The 15060-nt window shown below is 46.5% G+C and overlaps 2 protein-coding genes across 3 annotated transcripts in view; one reads left to right on the top strand and one right to left on the bottom strand.

Annotated features, from left to right (window-relative positions):
- Borcs5 (BLOC-1 related complex subunit 5) overlaps positions 1–2072 on the top strand; it is a 71648-nt gene extending 69576 nt beyond the window's left edge. For both annotated transcript variants that reach the window (XM_055610880.1, XM_055610870.1), the window contains one exon: positions 412–2072. In XM_055610880.1, coding sequence (XP_055466855.1) covers positions 412–639 — 228 coding nt within the window. In that variant the 3' untranslated portion in view covers positions 640–2072. The remainder of the gene's footprint in view (positions 1–411) is intronic.
- A 3695-nt stretch (positions 2073–5767) lies between these two features.
- The window catches only part of Dusp16 (dual specificity phosphatase 16), an 80129-nt gene continuing 70836 nt past the window's right edge, over positions 5768–15060 (bottom strand). Inside the window, exons 6-7 of the mRNA XM_055610834.1 lie at positions 11484–11607; positions 5768–10027 (exon numbers count right to left, since the gene is read on the bottom strand). Of these exons, the coding sequence (XP_055466809.1) occupies positions 8854–10027; positions 11484–11607 (1298 nt within the window). The 3' untranslated portion in view covers positions 5768–8853. The remainder of the gene's footprint in view (positions 10028–11483; positions 11608–15060) is intronic.

The following is a 15060-nucleotide window of genomic DNA, read 5'->3' as shown; positions in this document are numbered from 1 at the left end:
CCAACCAACCAACCAACCAACCAACCAACCAACCAACCAACCAACCAGAGTCTCAACAGTGAATGAGTAGCACACACTTCCAAATATCCCTGGATAGGCCTCAATAGTCCTCTAGACGCTGATTGGCTTCCTCTAGGTTTCGGCTGGACACCTGGCCCTTCCAGTGGTTCTCAACCTTCCTAATGCTGTGACCCTTTGCTACATTTCCTCATGTATCAAACCATAACATTGTTTTTTGCTGCTTTGTACGTGTAATTTTGCTATGGTTGTGGGTCATAGTGTAAATGTCTGATATGCAAGAACTCAGATATGCCACCTCTGGCGGGGTTTCGACCCCACGTTGAGAACCAGGGCTCTAAACGCTGTGGTAAGCAGACTATAATACTTCTTGCCTCTGTTTACTTCCTGCAGATGGATCTGTCCGTGGAAACCCTCTTTTGCTTCATGCAGGAGCGCCAGAAAAGATATGCCAAGTATGCAGAGCAGATCCAGAAGGTGAATGAGATGTCGGCCATCCTCCGCCGCATCCAGATGGGTATTGACCAGACAGTGCCACTGATGGAGAGGCTCAACAGCATGCTGCCAGAGGCTGAGCGTCTGGAGCCCTTCAGCATGCGGCCCGAGAGGGAGCGGCTCTAGCAGGCACCTGCCTCCCGGGCGCAGCTCCAGCCTCCGCCTGGGCCCAGATGTTTGCCTAGATGTGTTTGACTGGCACGGATTTCCTCGCATAATTGGTTTTGATAACTGAAGTTGGGACAGTTGACTTTCCAGGAATTCTTGTAAAAACTTTGCATCGAGAGTTATCTTTATTTTGCTCAGATTTTTTGAATTAAAAGTGTATATAGTCTAGCTACTGCAATGGAACTATGGGGGAAATGTTAGCTACTGCATTGAAACTGTGGGGGAAATGTTAGGAAACTGTGTTCTCCTTGGCACCTTGTGAGACTTTACTCAGGCTCTCTCAGTTGTGGTTGTAAATATAAGATCTGACTGAGTCCAGTTACTGTTTCCAACCAACAGCAACCATCACACCAAGGAGGCATCGGCCCTGTCCTCCTGCCCTGCCAGAACACTGCCTCTTTGTTTTTCAGGTACTGTGCCCCCTTTGCGGGTCACTGGAAACGGCAGACTCCCTTCAGCCGCTCATGAAGTTGTTGCCCATTGTTAACTGCTTCCCATGCAGAGTTCAGAGTCCAGGCTTCTCTCAACTGAGCAGGCCTCGGCTTCACAAGGTTTGCACCAGCTTTGCTCCCCCCCTCCAGTGGTGGTCATTCTCTCGTTCCAGAGATCCACTGAGTTTCTTTGTTGGTGTGCCAGGGACACTAAAGGGGCCACATAGCCTCTGCCCTCCACTGATGTTTTTGGGTCATGAAGCTGGGGAAAGAGCATCTGTTCATCACAGGTGTGTAGCGCTCTGCTTTATTTGGGGTTCCCTAAAGCCTCTCCCTTCCAACCCCCAACCTAGGAAGGAGAGGGAAGGTTAGTGGGGAGAGGGCACACAGACCCTTTACTTCTCCCGGCTGTTTAGGGTCGATGGCTTCTTTTAGGGCTATACCAATTCTGCATCAACAGCAAAAGCAACCAGCAGTTGCCTCCAAGCTGCTGTGCCACAAAGCATCTCTGGTCTCTCCAAACTGCCACTCAACACATGCCACCCTTTCTCTCTGAGGGCTCTCCTATTTCTAACCCTTGGAGTCCTAGACCACGCCCCTCTCAGTGCAGCACAAGGCAGGGCGTTACCAGCTGGCAATGATCAGCAGTGGACAAATTAAAGTCCCACACTTGGGATTAAAACAAAAACATATTTCCATTACATAACTTGAGTTTTTAAAGAAACCAAAACTTCCATCACACAGGTGTGCTGAGGAAGAAAGGCCTGAGGAAGGGAGGGATGGGATGAATGCAGGGGACAGGTCAGAAGATAGGGGCTGGGTATGAGGAGGTTGTCAGGGCTGGGAGCTTGCAGCTGCTACCTCATTCCCTGTGTGTTCTGTCAGGTGTCAGAATAGCTTCAGTGTTTTTATAAGATTAAAATGAATCTGATTAATTTATTATACAGCAGCTAAACTTGATCTGATTCTGATCTCTTTTATTTTTAGTTTTATTATTATTGTGGTTGTTTATGATGTGTTGTGTGTGAGTAGGATTGTCACAGTACATGCTTGGAAGTCAGAAGACAACTTTGTGGAGTTGGTTCTCTCCTTCCACCTTTATGTGAATTCTGGGGCTGGAACTCAGGTCTCTGTCTAGGCTTGCACGACAAGCACCTTGACTGAGCCATCTTACCAGGCCCCTCAAGCCCCCCAAATCTGATTTCTTAATCAGATACTAATTTATATTGCTCTTAGAACCCAGATTAAATGTAGGGCGTATGATAGTTGAATGACAGAGGAAGCATGAACATTCAAACTATGGGGAAGAAAAAAGATTAAATTATACACAGAGAAAAACAGTAACATCTAGTAATTTCTTTTTGTGGGGGATGGGGGTTATAAAAGATCTGTGTGCTTCTAGCTGGCCTGGAACTCACTACTAGGCTAAGCTGACCTTGTGGCCGCATCCTGCCTCTGTGTCCCTAGTGCTGAGGGTACAGGCACTGCTTTACCAGCCCTAATATGTCCAGTCTGTTCCAGATGACTAAATAGATCAGGATTGTCCGTTTCTTCACAGCTGGAAGTACCCAGGCAGGTCCTGCCACTTGCCGGGTAGCTTTTGTTATATTCTGCCTCCCTTCTTGGGGCTGATGATCTCATTCCCCGTGGAAGGGGGTGAGGTGGGCTAGAGAGCTTTGGGGAGCTGCAGCAGCAGGCTGGGAGTGGGCCATCATCTTACCTCTTTTGGGATCCCTGGTGAAGGTGGTCTCATGACTGGCCATTTCTAGAGCAGTTCCCTGGAGGTACAATTTAAAACAGGTGTTCTATAGCTCAGAAATCTATTAATCCCCCTCGGAGGTTCTAGTGCATGTCACGGGTGAAGGAAATGGCAGCCTGCATTAAGCAATCCCCCCAGTGTTTTCAGCATATTATCCTTCTGTCTCATGTCTATGTTCAATTGTCAGATAACTGAGGCTCTAGCTCCAGACTGAGTTCTGATTCATTCATCTTTCCCCCCATATTGTTTCATGCTATTTTTGATTTTTCATGCAGCTTTATATTATTTCCACAAAGTATTTTAATGTGTGATGTGGCTAGATGAAACACCATTTACCTTCAGAAGTAGTTTTGACTTTCCTTCTATGTTTCAACTGGACAGAAAGTTGAACAGTAACAGTACGCACTCATCTCTTTACCTAGACCAGCAGGAGACATGTTTAAAGCCACCATGATCATAGTCTCTCCTGGGGTTTGTGGATTACTTGGAAGCCAGCTTTGTACACAGAGACATGCTCACAAACCTACAAAGAAAGAAGGGCTAATTGTCCACAAGCTGTGTGAAGAGTGTAGGCATCAGGCGCCGCCCTCAACTTTGCTTTGCTTAGTGAGGGCCTGAAGTGCTGCTCAGACTCAGGCCCAGAGGCTGCGCTCCCCTGCCATCTCCTTATTTCATGGCAGAAGGGTTGTGTCAGGAAAGAAAGTTGGAGCAGCCGGCTCTCTTTTTCTTCTAAGAAATTATGGCCAGCCAGAGCTTGTTAAGAGTCCTCCTAGTTTAACTTGGGTGAGTGAGGTGGTGTGAGCGTGGCTAAGCTAAACCATTTCCCAGAAGCCCCTCCTGGTCTACTTTGGGGTGGGGTTGGACACCAGTGACCTTTCCATAAGATTTGGAAGAAGGAGGAGCTGAAAGCTGACTCAGTTCAGCCCTGTTCTACCTTGTACAGAGCTGCTGGGGTGCTGCAGCCCAGGGAGTTAGTGTCGGCTTCTCCTTTGAGCATTCATGGCACATGGATGAAGGCTCTGCTGTAAGGAGAAACTGCTGAGGGCTTCTAGGATCCTCTCCCAAGGGAAGCTGGGAAGCTGAGTGATACATCTGTTATGTTGTCTGTGATGGCACCTGGCCAGTACAGGTTATTGCGGAGCTGTCAGAAAGCCCTGGAAGGAAGCTTCTATCCTTGGTTTTTGGTAAGCCATTTTTATTTCCCTGACCCCTGGGACTACAGTTTGGAGCTAGTGTCCCACAAAGGCCCATTAATGTGAAAGGCACAGTCCTCAGAAAATGGTGCTGTTGGAAAGAAGTAGGAGATGGGCCTGGTAGGAGGAAGTCGGGTCACTGGCAGCCATGCCCTTGAAGACAATAATCTCCCATTCTCCATCTGCCGTCAAGTCTGTGAATCAACTCTAGTCATTTGTTTTGGTTTTTGCGATGGGGTTTCACATAATCCAGGCTGCTGTCCTTGAACTCATTATGTAGCTGAAGGTGATCTTGACTTCCTTATGCTACAGCCTCTTTCCCCAAGTGCTAGGATAATGGACAGGTGCCACCACACCCAGCACTGGGGGTGCGTGCTTACTTGTTCCTAGGCAGTGAGTTCTCAAGGTCTCTGTTCCTCCCTCCCCTCCTTGCTTTTTAAACCAGAGTTCCACCGTGCCTCTGAGAATCGCTTTGCTTCCCTATGATGTGCTTGTCTGTATTTAGGGACAAGCACTGCACTGACTGGAGGTTCTTTACTACAGTGAAGGGGGCCTTCACGCTTATTTTATGCACGCAGGTGTTTTTAATACACATAGGGTGGTGTTAAAACAAGAGGTAATGAGGTCTGGGGGCCCACACTTCTAGTCCCAGTGCTTGGAAGCTGAAGTGGGAGGATCATTGTAAATTTAGGGACAGCCTGGGCTAAGCAGAGTTCAAGGACAACCTAGACTACATTGTAGATTTCATGTTTTGCTGGCTACTTTTATTTATGTCAGTTTGACACAAGCCAGTCATTTACAAAGAGGGAACTTCAACTGAGAAAACACTCCCACTAGCTTAGCCTGTGGGCAAGTCTGAAGCGCATTTTCTAGTTTGATGATTTGATGCGGGAGGGCTCAGCTCACTCAGGTATGGGCACTCACCCATGGGCTGGCGGTCCTGCATTCCATAAGAAAGCAGGCCATGAGGAGCAAGCCAGCTGCATCAGCTCCTGCCTTCAGGTTCCTGCCCTGACCTCCTCACTGATGGACTGTCATGTGGAAGAATAAGCCAAATTAATCCTTTCCTCCCCAAGTTGCTTTGGGTCCTGGTGTCTTTGGTTCCCTCAAAGTTATATAATTAGTAATCACATCTACATCCATGCGATATATGCATGTATACTATATAATTTCTTGCCTTTTAGAAGTTAACTCCCTAAAACATAAAATACCTAACTAGTGCTGTATGCAGAGTAAATATCTGATGAGTCTCAGGAACTTTGGAACAGAGGAATGGTTTCATTTGGTTGGCTTTTGTGGTTTCTTTGGTTCAAGTGCTAGCAAGTCAAACCCAGGGCCTTGCACATGCTAGGTAAGCACTCTGCCACTGAGTTACATTCCCAGTAATGAAGTCTCTGTGTAGTCCTGGCTGGGCTAGAACTCTGTTCCTCCCTTCCTCCCTCCCTCTCCATATATGTGTGTGTGTGTTATAGAACTTTGTGGAACTGGTTCTTCTATCTTGACATGGGTTCTGGGAATCTTGAAATCAGGTTTCCAGGTCTGCAATGGCAGCACCGTTACCCACTGAGCCATCTCACTGGCCATGATTTCCTTTATGGCCATTACTGTCTGCCTTGTACTGACAGCATCTCATCTCTATAGTGTGTCCTTTTGATTCAACTGGCAAGGCTAGGCTTCTAGTATGATCAAATGTCATTAAGGTATATGTGGCATGGAGAACAGATTTTTTTGGGGGGGTTGAGATCGGGTCTCATTAGGTACTGACTGGCCTTCTAACCTACTGTGTAGCCAAAGACCATAAACTCCTGGGGTTTCTACCTTCAGACCCCAAGTGCTAGGACTGCCATCATCTGCCACTCTGGTTTATACAGTGCTGGGGACCAAATTCAGCGCCTCATGAATGCAAGGTAAGCACTCGACTAGCTGAGCCTCATTTCAGCTTCTAAGAACCATGTGTAAAAGCTCTCCTCCCTCGGTCTACCCTGTAAGGACTATGAAGTCGTTTATCTGTGGTAGGTGCACATCAAGCAGCTGTCTTTGTGTATCCTGCAACCAGGCAGGTAGGAAGGCCTTGGCATAGGGACTGCAGGCCAGCATCTGCCACTGTGATATATCACACATGTAATATATCAGCTGCCATTTCCACTTTATATTATTTTTGAGACAGGGTGTCTCTGTGTAGCCTTGGCTGTCCTGGACTCACAGCGATCCACCTGCCTCTGGCTCTGCCTCCCTGAATGCTGGGATTACAGGCGGGCATCACCACGCCCAGTGATGCTTCCATTTGAAGTGGTTAAACTCGTCTGTGGTCCCGTGACTCCCTTCCTTTGCAGCTTAGACAGCATGCTCCCACCAAGGTTGAGAGCTGCAAGGAGAGGTCCCTTCTCACACTTATGTATAAACAGGTACCAGTTCTGATTTTATTTTACCATATTAACATACATGACACATCAAAATGAGAAATGCACAAGTGAACCATTCAACAGCTTGCCTTACTCCAAAGAACACAATATTCATATTAAACATTTATACAGTCTTTCCACTCCAACTTTACAAATGGTCTAAACAGTTTCCAGCATTTCTCACAGAGTCTAGGTTTGCTCATTAAAATCACTGCTTTGCGTCATCCCAGTAGACTCCAGGCTTCCCTGTGCTCACGCGAGGAGAGCCAACCCCCACACCGTGCCTCAGAGGCAGCCCTTTCAGCATGGTAGTGGTGATTCTAAGAGCTGACGATATGAGTGATGAAGGGCTGACAGTGCAGTGTATGGCTGTCAGCTGTAGAGAAGGGCCACGGCCCAGGGAGCCCTCCCTGTGTGGCACAGGCAGTGCGCCGCCCAAAGACACCGAAGCCCCACTCCCAATATCCTTGGAACGCACTTAATGATGGAGCTGTTGCTTTCGTTCTTAACTTAGGTCTTACCAATGTGACCAGATTTTAAGATGGTGGATTCTTAGACGTTTACTGTGTGTACACAATGTATCAAAATTTACTGTGAAGCTTTGAGAACTTTTGATTACATAAGAGATTTTGATGTCTATCTAAAACCACAAATTACTGAACAGACCCTCAGAGTGCAGCCTGCTCCCGGTGCAGCGTGTGCTCTGCCTTCGTCTTTGGCCCAACACAGCTCATCTGTACAGAACCAGTATGTCCATGAGGCTCAGAATCCTCATGACCAGCCTGTCGGCTTGGAATCACGTCATTCTATGCCGGTTTTAGCAATCACTATAGGAAACATTAAGTCACATCCTAGTCAAAGGACTGTCCATTTCACTAACATAGAAAACCTGAGATATGAGTCAGCCCCTAGCTACACTTAGAGTAAAGAACAATGACAACACCCCACCCCCACCCTGCTGGCGTGAGCTAAGGCCTTGAGGAGGACTGTACTCTAGGGGGTGAGACTCAGCCAGGAAGCCGAAGGGCAGGTGTGTGCTATCATGTACGCACTTGTTCTTCTGACCTCCTGTTCTCAGCTGCCAGGATTGGATGCCAGGGACTGAGAAACCACTGTGGTCTTCCACTCTGATGTGTCCCTTCCTCAGAAAGCATGCTGGGATACCTTTTGAAAAGTGCTTTCCTGTATTCAAAACTAAACAAAATTCAACAACACCTTAACCTTTCTAGTATGCTTTATTCTGAATAGTTCTTGCTTACCAAAGCCTGTGGTAAGTTTGGAAGTCTGAGAAGATTCTAGAAATAACCAAAGTGGGGGTTGGGGGAAGCCACCAAGGAAATCAGTTTCCTGAGTCAAGTTTTACCTTCCTAAATCTTCCCACAGTTTTATTCCATGTCATGAAACAGAACTAAAAAGCGTCTGTTTTGGCTCAGAACCTAAAGGTTCTGTCACTTTGCTACCAAGCCCAAATGACTCATATTTATCTCTAAACCAAGTCTGGTCAATTTAAAGATTAACAGTCCCACTTTAGATAATTCTTTGTTTAGTGTCCCATCCCTGGCTTAAGTCTCCAAGCTACCCGACTGGCCAAGCTCTGGCTAAGCTGAACTTTTAGCTGGTGTCCCCTCGTCATTCAGATGAGAAGAGGGGACATGGCGACTGCTCACCAGGCCCAATGCAGTTTTGTGCAGACAGTCTGACTTTGTCTGGAAAGTGACACGTTACCTACTTATTCACAATGCCTAGAAAGTGGGCTACTAGACATGGTAGTGGTGATGGCCCCAAATGTCTTGTCTGAGGTACTGGATTGGTTGTAAGTAGATCTGGGCAAGGCTCCTAATAGTTCATCCAGCAAAATGATGCCCGTGTCCTTCAGCTGTCAATCAAGCTTGGATTTATGACTCAGCTTTGGGCGATCATTTCTCTCGGATTTACCATTAGGGTCTGTCCCTAGAGGGTCTTCCCGCCTGACCCACAGATGGCTCAGTCTCAGCGCTAAGGTCACTAGGGAAGGGCCTAGACAGAGATGAGTTCTAGATCTTCGTTGCACACGAAATGGGAGGATTTTGTCCTCTAACATTAAAACAAAAACAAAACAAACCTTGCTTTTGTAGGAACAAGAAGATGTGCAATCCACTGAACAAAATCTCTTCTCCTGGCTGGGGGAATTCTAACATCTACCCTTCCACTCTTTTCTGAGAGAATTAGCTGCTCTCAGTACAGGTGTTGCGAGAACAACTGTGTTGATCCATCTCTTGCTTTTACACCGTAGCTCTATATTCCAAAAATATATATGTATATACATATACATATTTCAGATTTACAGGGAATATTTTTTTGTGAACAAGAAACAAAACTTTCAACAGAAGTTATGAGGCTCTTTCTTCTCAGGAGACCTCAATGATTTCCATGCTGCCTGAAAAGCTAGACTGGCTGCCCACTTTCCCCAGCTCTTCCCTTGACCTGTTCTCGGACATGATGCTCTCTCCAAATTCCATTTGGCAGCTTCTGCGTTTAAACTGCTTTTCAAATGGGCTCTCTTCATGCCAGCTCCGCCTTGAGTCAGCTCTGTCACTGGGCTTCTGCCGCCTACGAACAGAATAGACTTGGTCACTGCAAGTGGGCAGCTGGCTACAGCTGTAGGCAGAGTAACTGGGGTTGCTTCCGTAGATGGCTGAAGCTGAGTAGAAGTGTGAAGGCTCTGTGGCAAAATACCAACTGTTGGTCAGTGAGGGGGCAGAGGACTGAGGGGCCAGAATGTCCGAGTGCCAGCCCTTCAGGCCAAGCCCGGCAGCAGACTTGGTGAGGTGTTGCTGGCTGGTGGAAAGGCCAAAAAGGAAGTTGGTGTGGTAATTGTCCTCCACACTCCCACTCCGATGCAGTGGTGAGAAGAAGGGCCTCTGGGTGGACCCACTACCGCTGCTTCTCACTGAGTGCAAGCGCTTGCTCGGGCTCTCCGAAGGCCTGGCAGCTTGGGGCTGCTTGGGGACGTGGGCCTCCTCTTTATCTGGGCTGCTCTCTGGAGTCTGTTCTGATACCTCCTGAACGGGGGAGAACTGGCATAGCTTGTTGGTCCCATCCAGTGTGGCAGAAGGTTTGTAGTATTCCAAAGCATCCTCTGACGAGAAGCCATGTAAGGATGCTGCCACACTGGCTGAATACGAAACAGATTTGATATCAAGAGAGAAGGAACGCTTGAGCTTATTGCTGTCTTCCAGCTTCTCTGAGGACAGCTGGAGCCCGCTGAGCGCCTGTACCAGTGAGCTGTCCTCCAAGAGTGAAGGCTGTAAGCTGGGCACACTGGCAGGATGCACAAGCCTTTGCCCTGAAGCCTCGGAGGTAGAGCTGCTGGCACAGGGTGGACTGAGAGACAGTGCACTCTTCCATCCGCCCTCTGAGGCTGCAGGCACAGGCTCACTGGGTTTGTCCAGATGCAGCAGCTTGAGTTTGCTCTTTGGCCCTGACATTCCAGTCTGGTTCTTAATTGTCTTCTCATAGTCCATGAGTTGGCCCAGGAAATTAAAGTTGGGAGATATCGTAGGTCTTTTTTCTTTCACAAATCTGTAAAGAGGAGAAAGCAAAACCCCTGAGTTTTACAATGCGCTCTCTCTTGAGGATACTCAGAGAAAGTGAGTGTTACTAACACGTTGGGAGAGGACTTATTTACAAGTCCAGGGTCAAGGTGGAGAACAGCTTGTCGGGAGAGCTGCGGCATGGTGGGATGCATGCTGGAGGCCTCCAGGCGCCTTATTTCCAAGAAGCCACCGCTTCCAATGCAGTGGATAAGAGGAGTCTTTCCTCAACCCCAGGGGCTGCTCCTCTCCCTGCCAATACACCAGCACAGCAGTGCGAGGCCATTCATCAGCTTGAACTTTCCAGGACCCCCTCTTCATCACACTCACTTCTCAACACATTTCCCGTAAAGAGATGGCACCAGATGGCAGTGTCAGGGCACCCAGTAATGAATTTCTTTATACTCAAAATGACAGACTATGAAGTGATCTCTGGGTGCTAAGCGCTTTGCTGCTATACTGAATTACTCAGTCCTTAACCTGTGTTAGCTTGATCAGGTCACAAAGTCCTTAAGTTCACTTGTCCCAAACCATGTGTCTACTCAATGATGGAGTGGGATTCAAAACCTGGACTGTCTAATGCCTGGGTCCATTTTTGTGACCACCATGTTAAAAGTTCATCAAGACAAAAAAACTCACATAGTAAAACTGCCAAGTGATATGAGGGTGTGCGCCTCCCCACTTGGCGTCAGCCTCAGCAGAAGGATGACAGGAGCAGAGGCCTAACTGGAGAGAGCTAGCGTGGAAAGGAAGAGGACCCTCCCTTCTAGTATCCAGAAAGACAAGCTGTCTGAGCAGCTTAGTTCATTATTCCAGAATTTACATTTTTAGAAACTCAAATATGAAAACAAGTAAACATGAGGCATCTAATTCTAACTCTTACATGGAAATAAACTACTTGCCAACAGGGCATGCAGTAAATTCAGACTCATTATCACCAAAGAAGATACAAGTCCTCAGCAATCCTGCCACTTTCTGCCTTTTCCTTTGAGCTAGAAGGAGAGGGCAGCTTAGTCAAATTACTACCTGTAAAAGCTGGCCAATTAGACAGGACAGAGCATTTTATTCAGATCTCATACATGGTGCATCAGGCCTTTTCATCTCCATGTACAGTCAAGCAGAGCAGACTCAGGCATTGTGTGAGCCGCTTTCCCCACTTGTCAATCAGAAAAGGCCGTGCGTCTCTATCGAGAGAAAGGAATAAACTCTCCTGATCTACTGTTACTGAAAAGTAGTTGAGGATGAATAGCACAGTAGGCAAGAATGAAAGCTAAGCAGAACTATACTCTTCCTCAGCCTCTGCAAGACCATGAGTCACTAGCAAACAGTGATGAGTATGACCAAAATCATCTTGGTCTACATTCATCTGGTTACCCATCTTCATAGCTATTTCCATGTCAGGGAAAATGAAAAGCAAGTTCCGCAGGCCATGTTCCTGCCCTTACCTGTAAGCCTCATCTAGAGACATGTCCATCCTCTTCATAATGTAGGCGATAGCGATGGTGGCGGAGCGAGAGATACCAGCTAAGCAGTGTACCAGCACACAGCCGTTGGAAGCTTTTGCTTTCTCTGTGGGAGCAAATTTAAGAAAAGTCACCAGGAACTTTTTCAGTAAGGAAATCTTGTTCTCAGTATCAATCTGAATGGTACTGTGTTGTCACCTGAAACTTCAAAGCAGCTCTCACCTACGTAGCCTCCTAGTTATCCTTTGGTGGTATTTATAGGAGGGATGGGAAAGGGTAGTTCTCCCACCACTAACATATTAGGAGTGGTTACAGTGCAAAAGGGTTATTAATAAACAACGAGTTAGTACCTCAGATTGTCTGGCTCTTATTTCAGAACATTTGCGTATATGTATGTAAGACTGCAGGTGGAAGACAGAGGTCAACCTCAGGTGTCATTCTGCAGGTGTGCTTTTTATAGACGGAGTACCTCACTGGCTTGGAATTCACCAAGTAGGCTAGAGTGGTGAGCTGGATTGCCAACAAGCCTCGGGCATCCTCCTTACTCTGCCTCCCCAGTACTGGGGTTCCAAGCAAGCAGCACCAAAGCTATCTATCACTTTTCCATGATTTCTGGGAATCAAACTCGGGTCCTCATGCTTACACAGCAAGCACTTTAACAAGCTAAACTATCTCCCCAGCTATTTGCTTAACTCGGAAAACCCGAAAACAAAAACCAAAACCACATACATGGTAGAGCAGAGTTCTCTAAAGGAAGCCGGAGTTACTAACATAGTGCATTGTGTGGAGCATGGTAGAGAGACTCATGGATATGATTAGAAGCAGAGCCAGGGGTTCAGACTGTGCTGCTCTCTTTGCTGATGAGAAACTTCAAAGCTCACATGGAAGAGCAGATGACATTATCCCTAACAGCCTGGAAGCAACTAGCATTCTAAGCAGAACCATGCCAGATTCTGTTCTGAGCTAGTTCACATGTGCTCAGCCATAAAGCTGTTGCCATGGCCCAAGTCCCTCCCTTTTCCTTTGTGTTTTTGTCAAAACTGAGATTTAAAAAAAACAATTTTTTTTTTCTTCTTGATACAGGGTTTCTCTGTGTAGTCTTGGCTGTCCTGGAACTCACTCTATATACCAGGCTGGCCTTGAATGCAGAGATCCACCTGTCTCCTGAGTGCAAATTAAAGGTGTGTGCCGTCACTACCACCAGCTGAGGTTCAATTCCTAAAAATGATCAGAATACAAGGAGCCTGCATTGGCCAGTGAACAACAAACCCAGCCTCGCAGCCTGTGAGACAGACTTCTGGCAGATGTAATTTATTATTCATTATGTTACAAACAATTGAAGAGTAAGCAACAAGCAGCCTCCCTGCTAGAAAAGGAAGCCAACCAAAAAGAAAGGAGCACAGCCCACACTGACACACAGAACCAGGCTAACGCAAATCACACAGGGGCCTGCATGTAGGTCCTGCATGTAAACCGCCACTATACTCCTCTCTACTCCATACCTCTCTCTTCTTTGGTGAGAGGCGCAAAGCTAAGGTTTCCACTTAATGACAGTTCTGATTTTCTGCCACAGCCACTGTACTTTTCCTAGAAATTGGCTCTTCCTCCTTTTTCTCTATCTCAGTGTATATGGGTGAATGTGTATGTGTGGATCCTAATTCCCAGCTGGAAGCTGCTCCAAATTCGAATAAGAAGCAGGCTCAGTAGTATAGCTTGAGATTGGGAATGGAGATACCTCCAGATGATCTGTTGTTGTACAGGATCGTTTTGGAGATTCTGGGTTTTTTTGTTTCTCCATATGAAGCTGAGAATCTTTCAAGGTTTGTAAAGAACTGAGTTGGCATTTTGATGGGAATTGCATTGAATCTGTAGATTGCTTTTGGCAGGATGGCCATTTTCACTATGTTAATCCTACCAATCCATGAGCATGGGAGATCTTTCCATCTTCTGATATCTTCTTTAATTTCTTTCTTCAGAGACTTAAAGTTTTTTTCAAACAGGTCTTTCACTTGCTTGGTTAGAGTCACCCCAAGGTATTTTTATGTTATTAGTGGCTATTGTGAAGGGTGTTGTTTCCTTGATTTCTTTCTTGGTCCTTTTGTCTTTGGCATACAGGGGGGCTTCTGATTTTTTTGAGTTGATTTTGTATCCTGTCACTTTGCTGAAGGTGTTTATCAGCTGAAGGAGTTCTCTGGCTGAATTTTTTGGGTCACTTAGGTATACTATCATATCATCTGCGAATAGTGACACTTTGACCTCTTCCTTTCCAATTTGTATCCCCTTGATCTCCTTTAGTTGTCTTATTGTTTTAGCTAGGACTTCAAGTACTATGTTGAAGAGATATGGAGAGAGTGGGCAGCCTTGTCTTAGAAAGACAAATGGGAGGTGCATTGGACATAGGAGAAAACAAGTAACAGGACAGGAGCCTACCGCAGAGGGCCCCTGAAAGACTCTACCTAGCAGTGTATCAAAGCAGATGCTAGACTCATAACCAAACCTTGGGCAGAATACAGGGAATTATATGAAAGAAGGGGGAGTTTGTGTGACGTGGAAAGGATAGGAGCTCCACAAGGACCAAATATATCTGGGCACAGGGTCTTTTCTGAGACTGACACTCCACCAAGGACCATGTATGGATATAACCTAGAACCTCTGCTCAGATGTAGCCTGTGGTAGCTCAGTAACCAACTGGTTTCCCATAGTAAGGGGAACAGGGACTATTTCTGACAGGAACTCAATGGCAGGCTCTTTGACCTCCCCACCCTCCACCCCCCATCCCCCAAGGGAGGAGCAGCCTTGCTAGGCCACAGAGGAGAACTTTGCAGCCAGTCCTGAAGATACCTGATAAAACAGGGTCAGATGAAAGAGGAGGAGGTCCTCCCCAATCAGTGGACTTGGAAAGGGGCAGGGAGGAGATGAGGGAGGGAGAGAGGGTTTGAGAGGGAATGAGGGAATGGGATACAGCTGGGATACAGAGTTAATAAAATATAATTAATAATAATAAAAAAATGAAAAAAAAAAAGAAGAAGCAGGCTTGGAAGGGCTAAGGGAGAAGTGCAGGGCATAGCACTGCCTGTTGTGTTCAAAGCTCCGAATTCCTTGCCCAGCACATGAACCAAAATCACTTGGTTTCAGCTTTCGTCATTCTGAGTGTATTTTCTATTATTGCTAATAACGACCCGGGCTGGAGAGGCCGTTTAGTGGTTAAGCGCACTTGTTGCACCCCCAGCACTCACACAGCAACTCATAACTGTCTGTAACTCCAGTCCAGGGTATCTGATGACCTCTTCTGACATCCGCAGACACCAAACACATACATACATGCAGGTAAAACATGCATAAAAGTAAATCTAAAATAACAACTTTATGATTATCTAAAAAACAGATTATAAGAACCTATCCTGTTCTCCCACTCGAAATGGAGAGAATACTAGCATATGTTATGCAGGCAGTTAATAATATCTGGCACAATATTTTAGAGCAATTTATGAAAAAATTGGGGGAAATGGCAAGAAAGCTCAGCAAATAAAGTATTTGACACATAAGCCTAACAACCTGA

The sequence above is a fragment of the Psammomys obesus genome, unplaced genomic scaffold, assembly GCF_907164565.1.
Source record: "Psammomys obesus unplaced genomic scaffold, mPsaObe1.curated_primary_1811, whole genome shotgun sequence".
NCBI classification, from domain to species: domain Eukaryota; kingdom Metazoa; phylum Chordata; class Mammalia; order Rodentia; family Muridae; genus Psammomys; species Psammomys obesus.
This window is presented reverse-complemented; position numbering and strand designations above follow the sequence as displayed.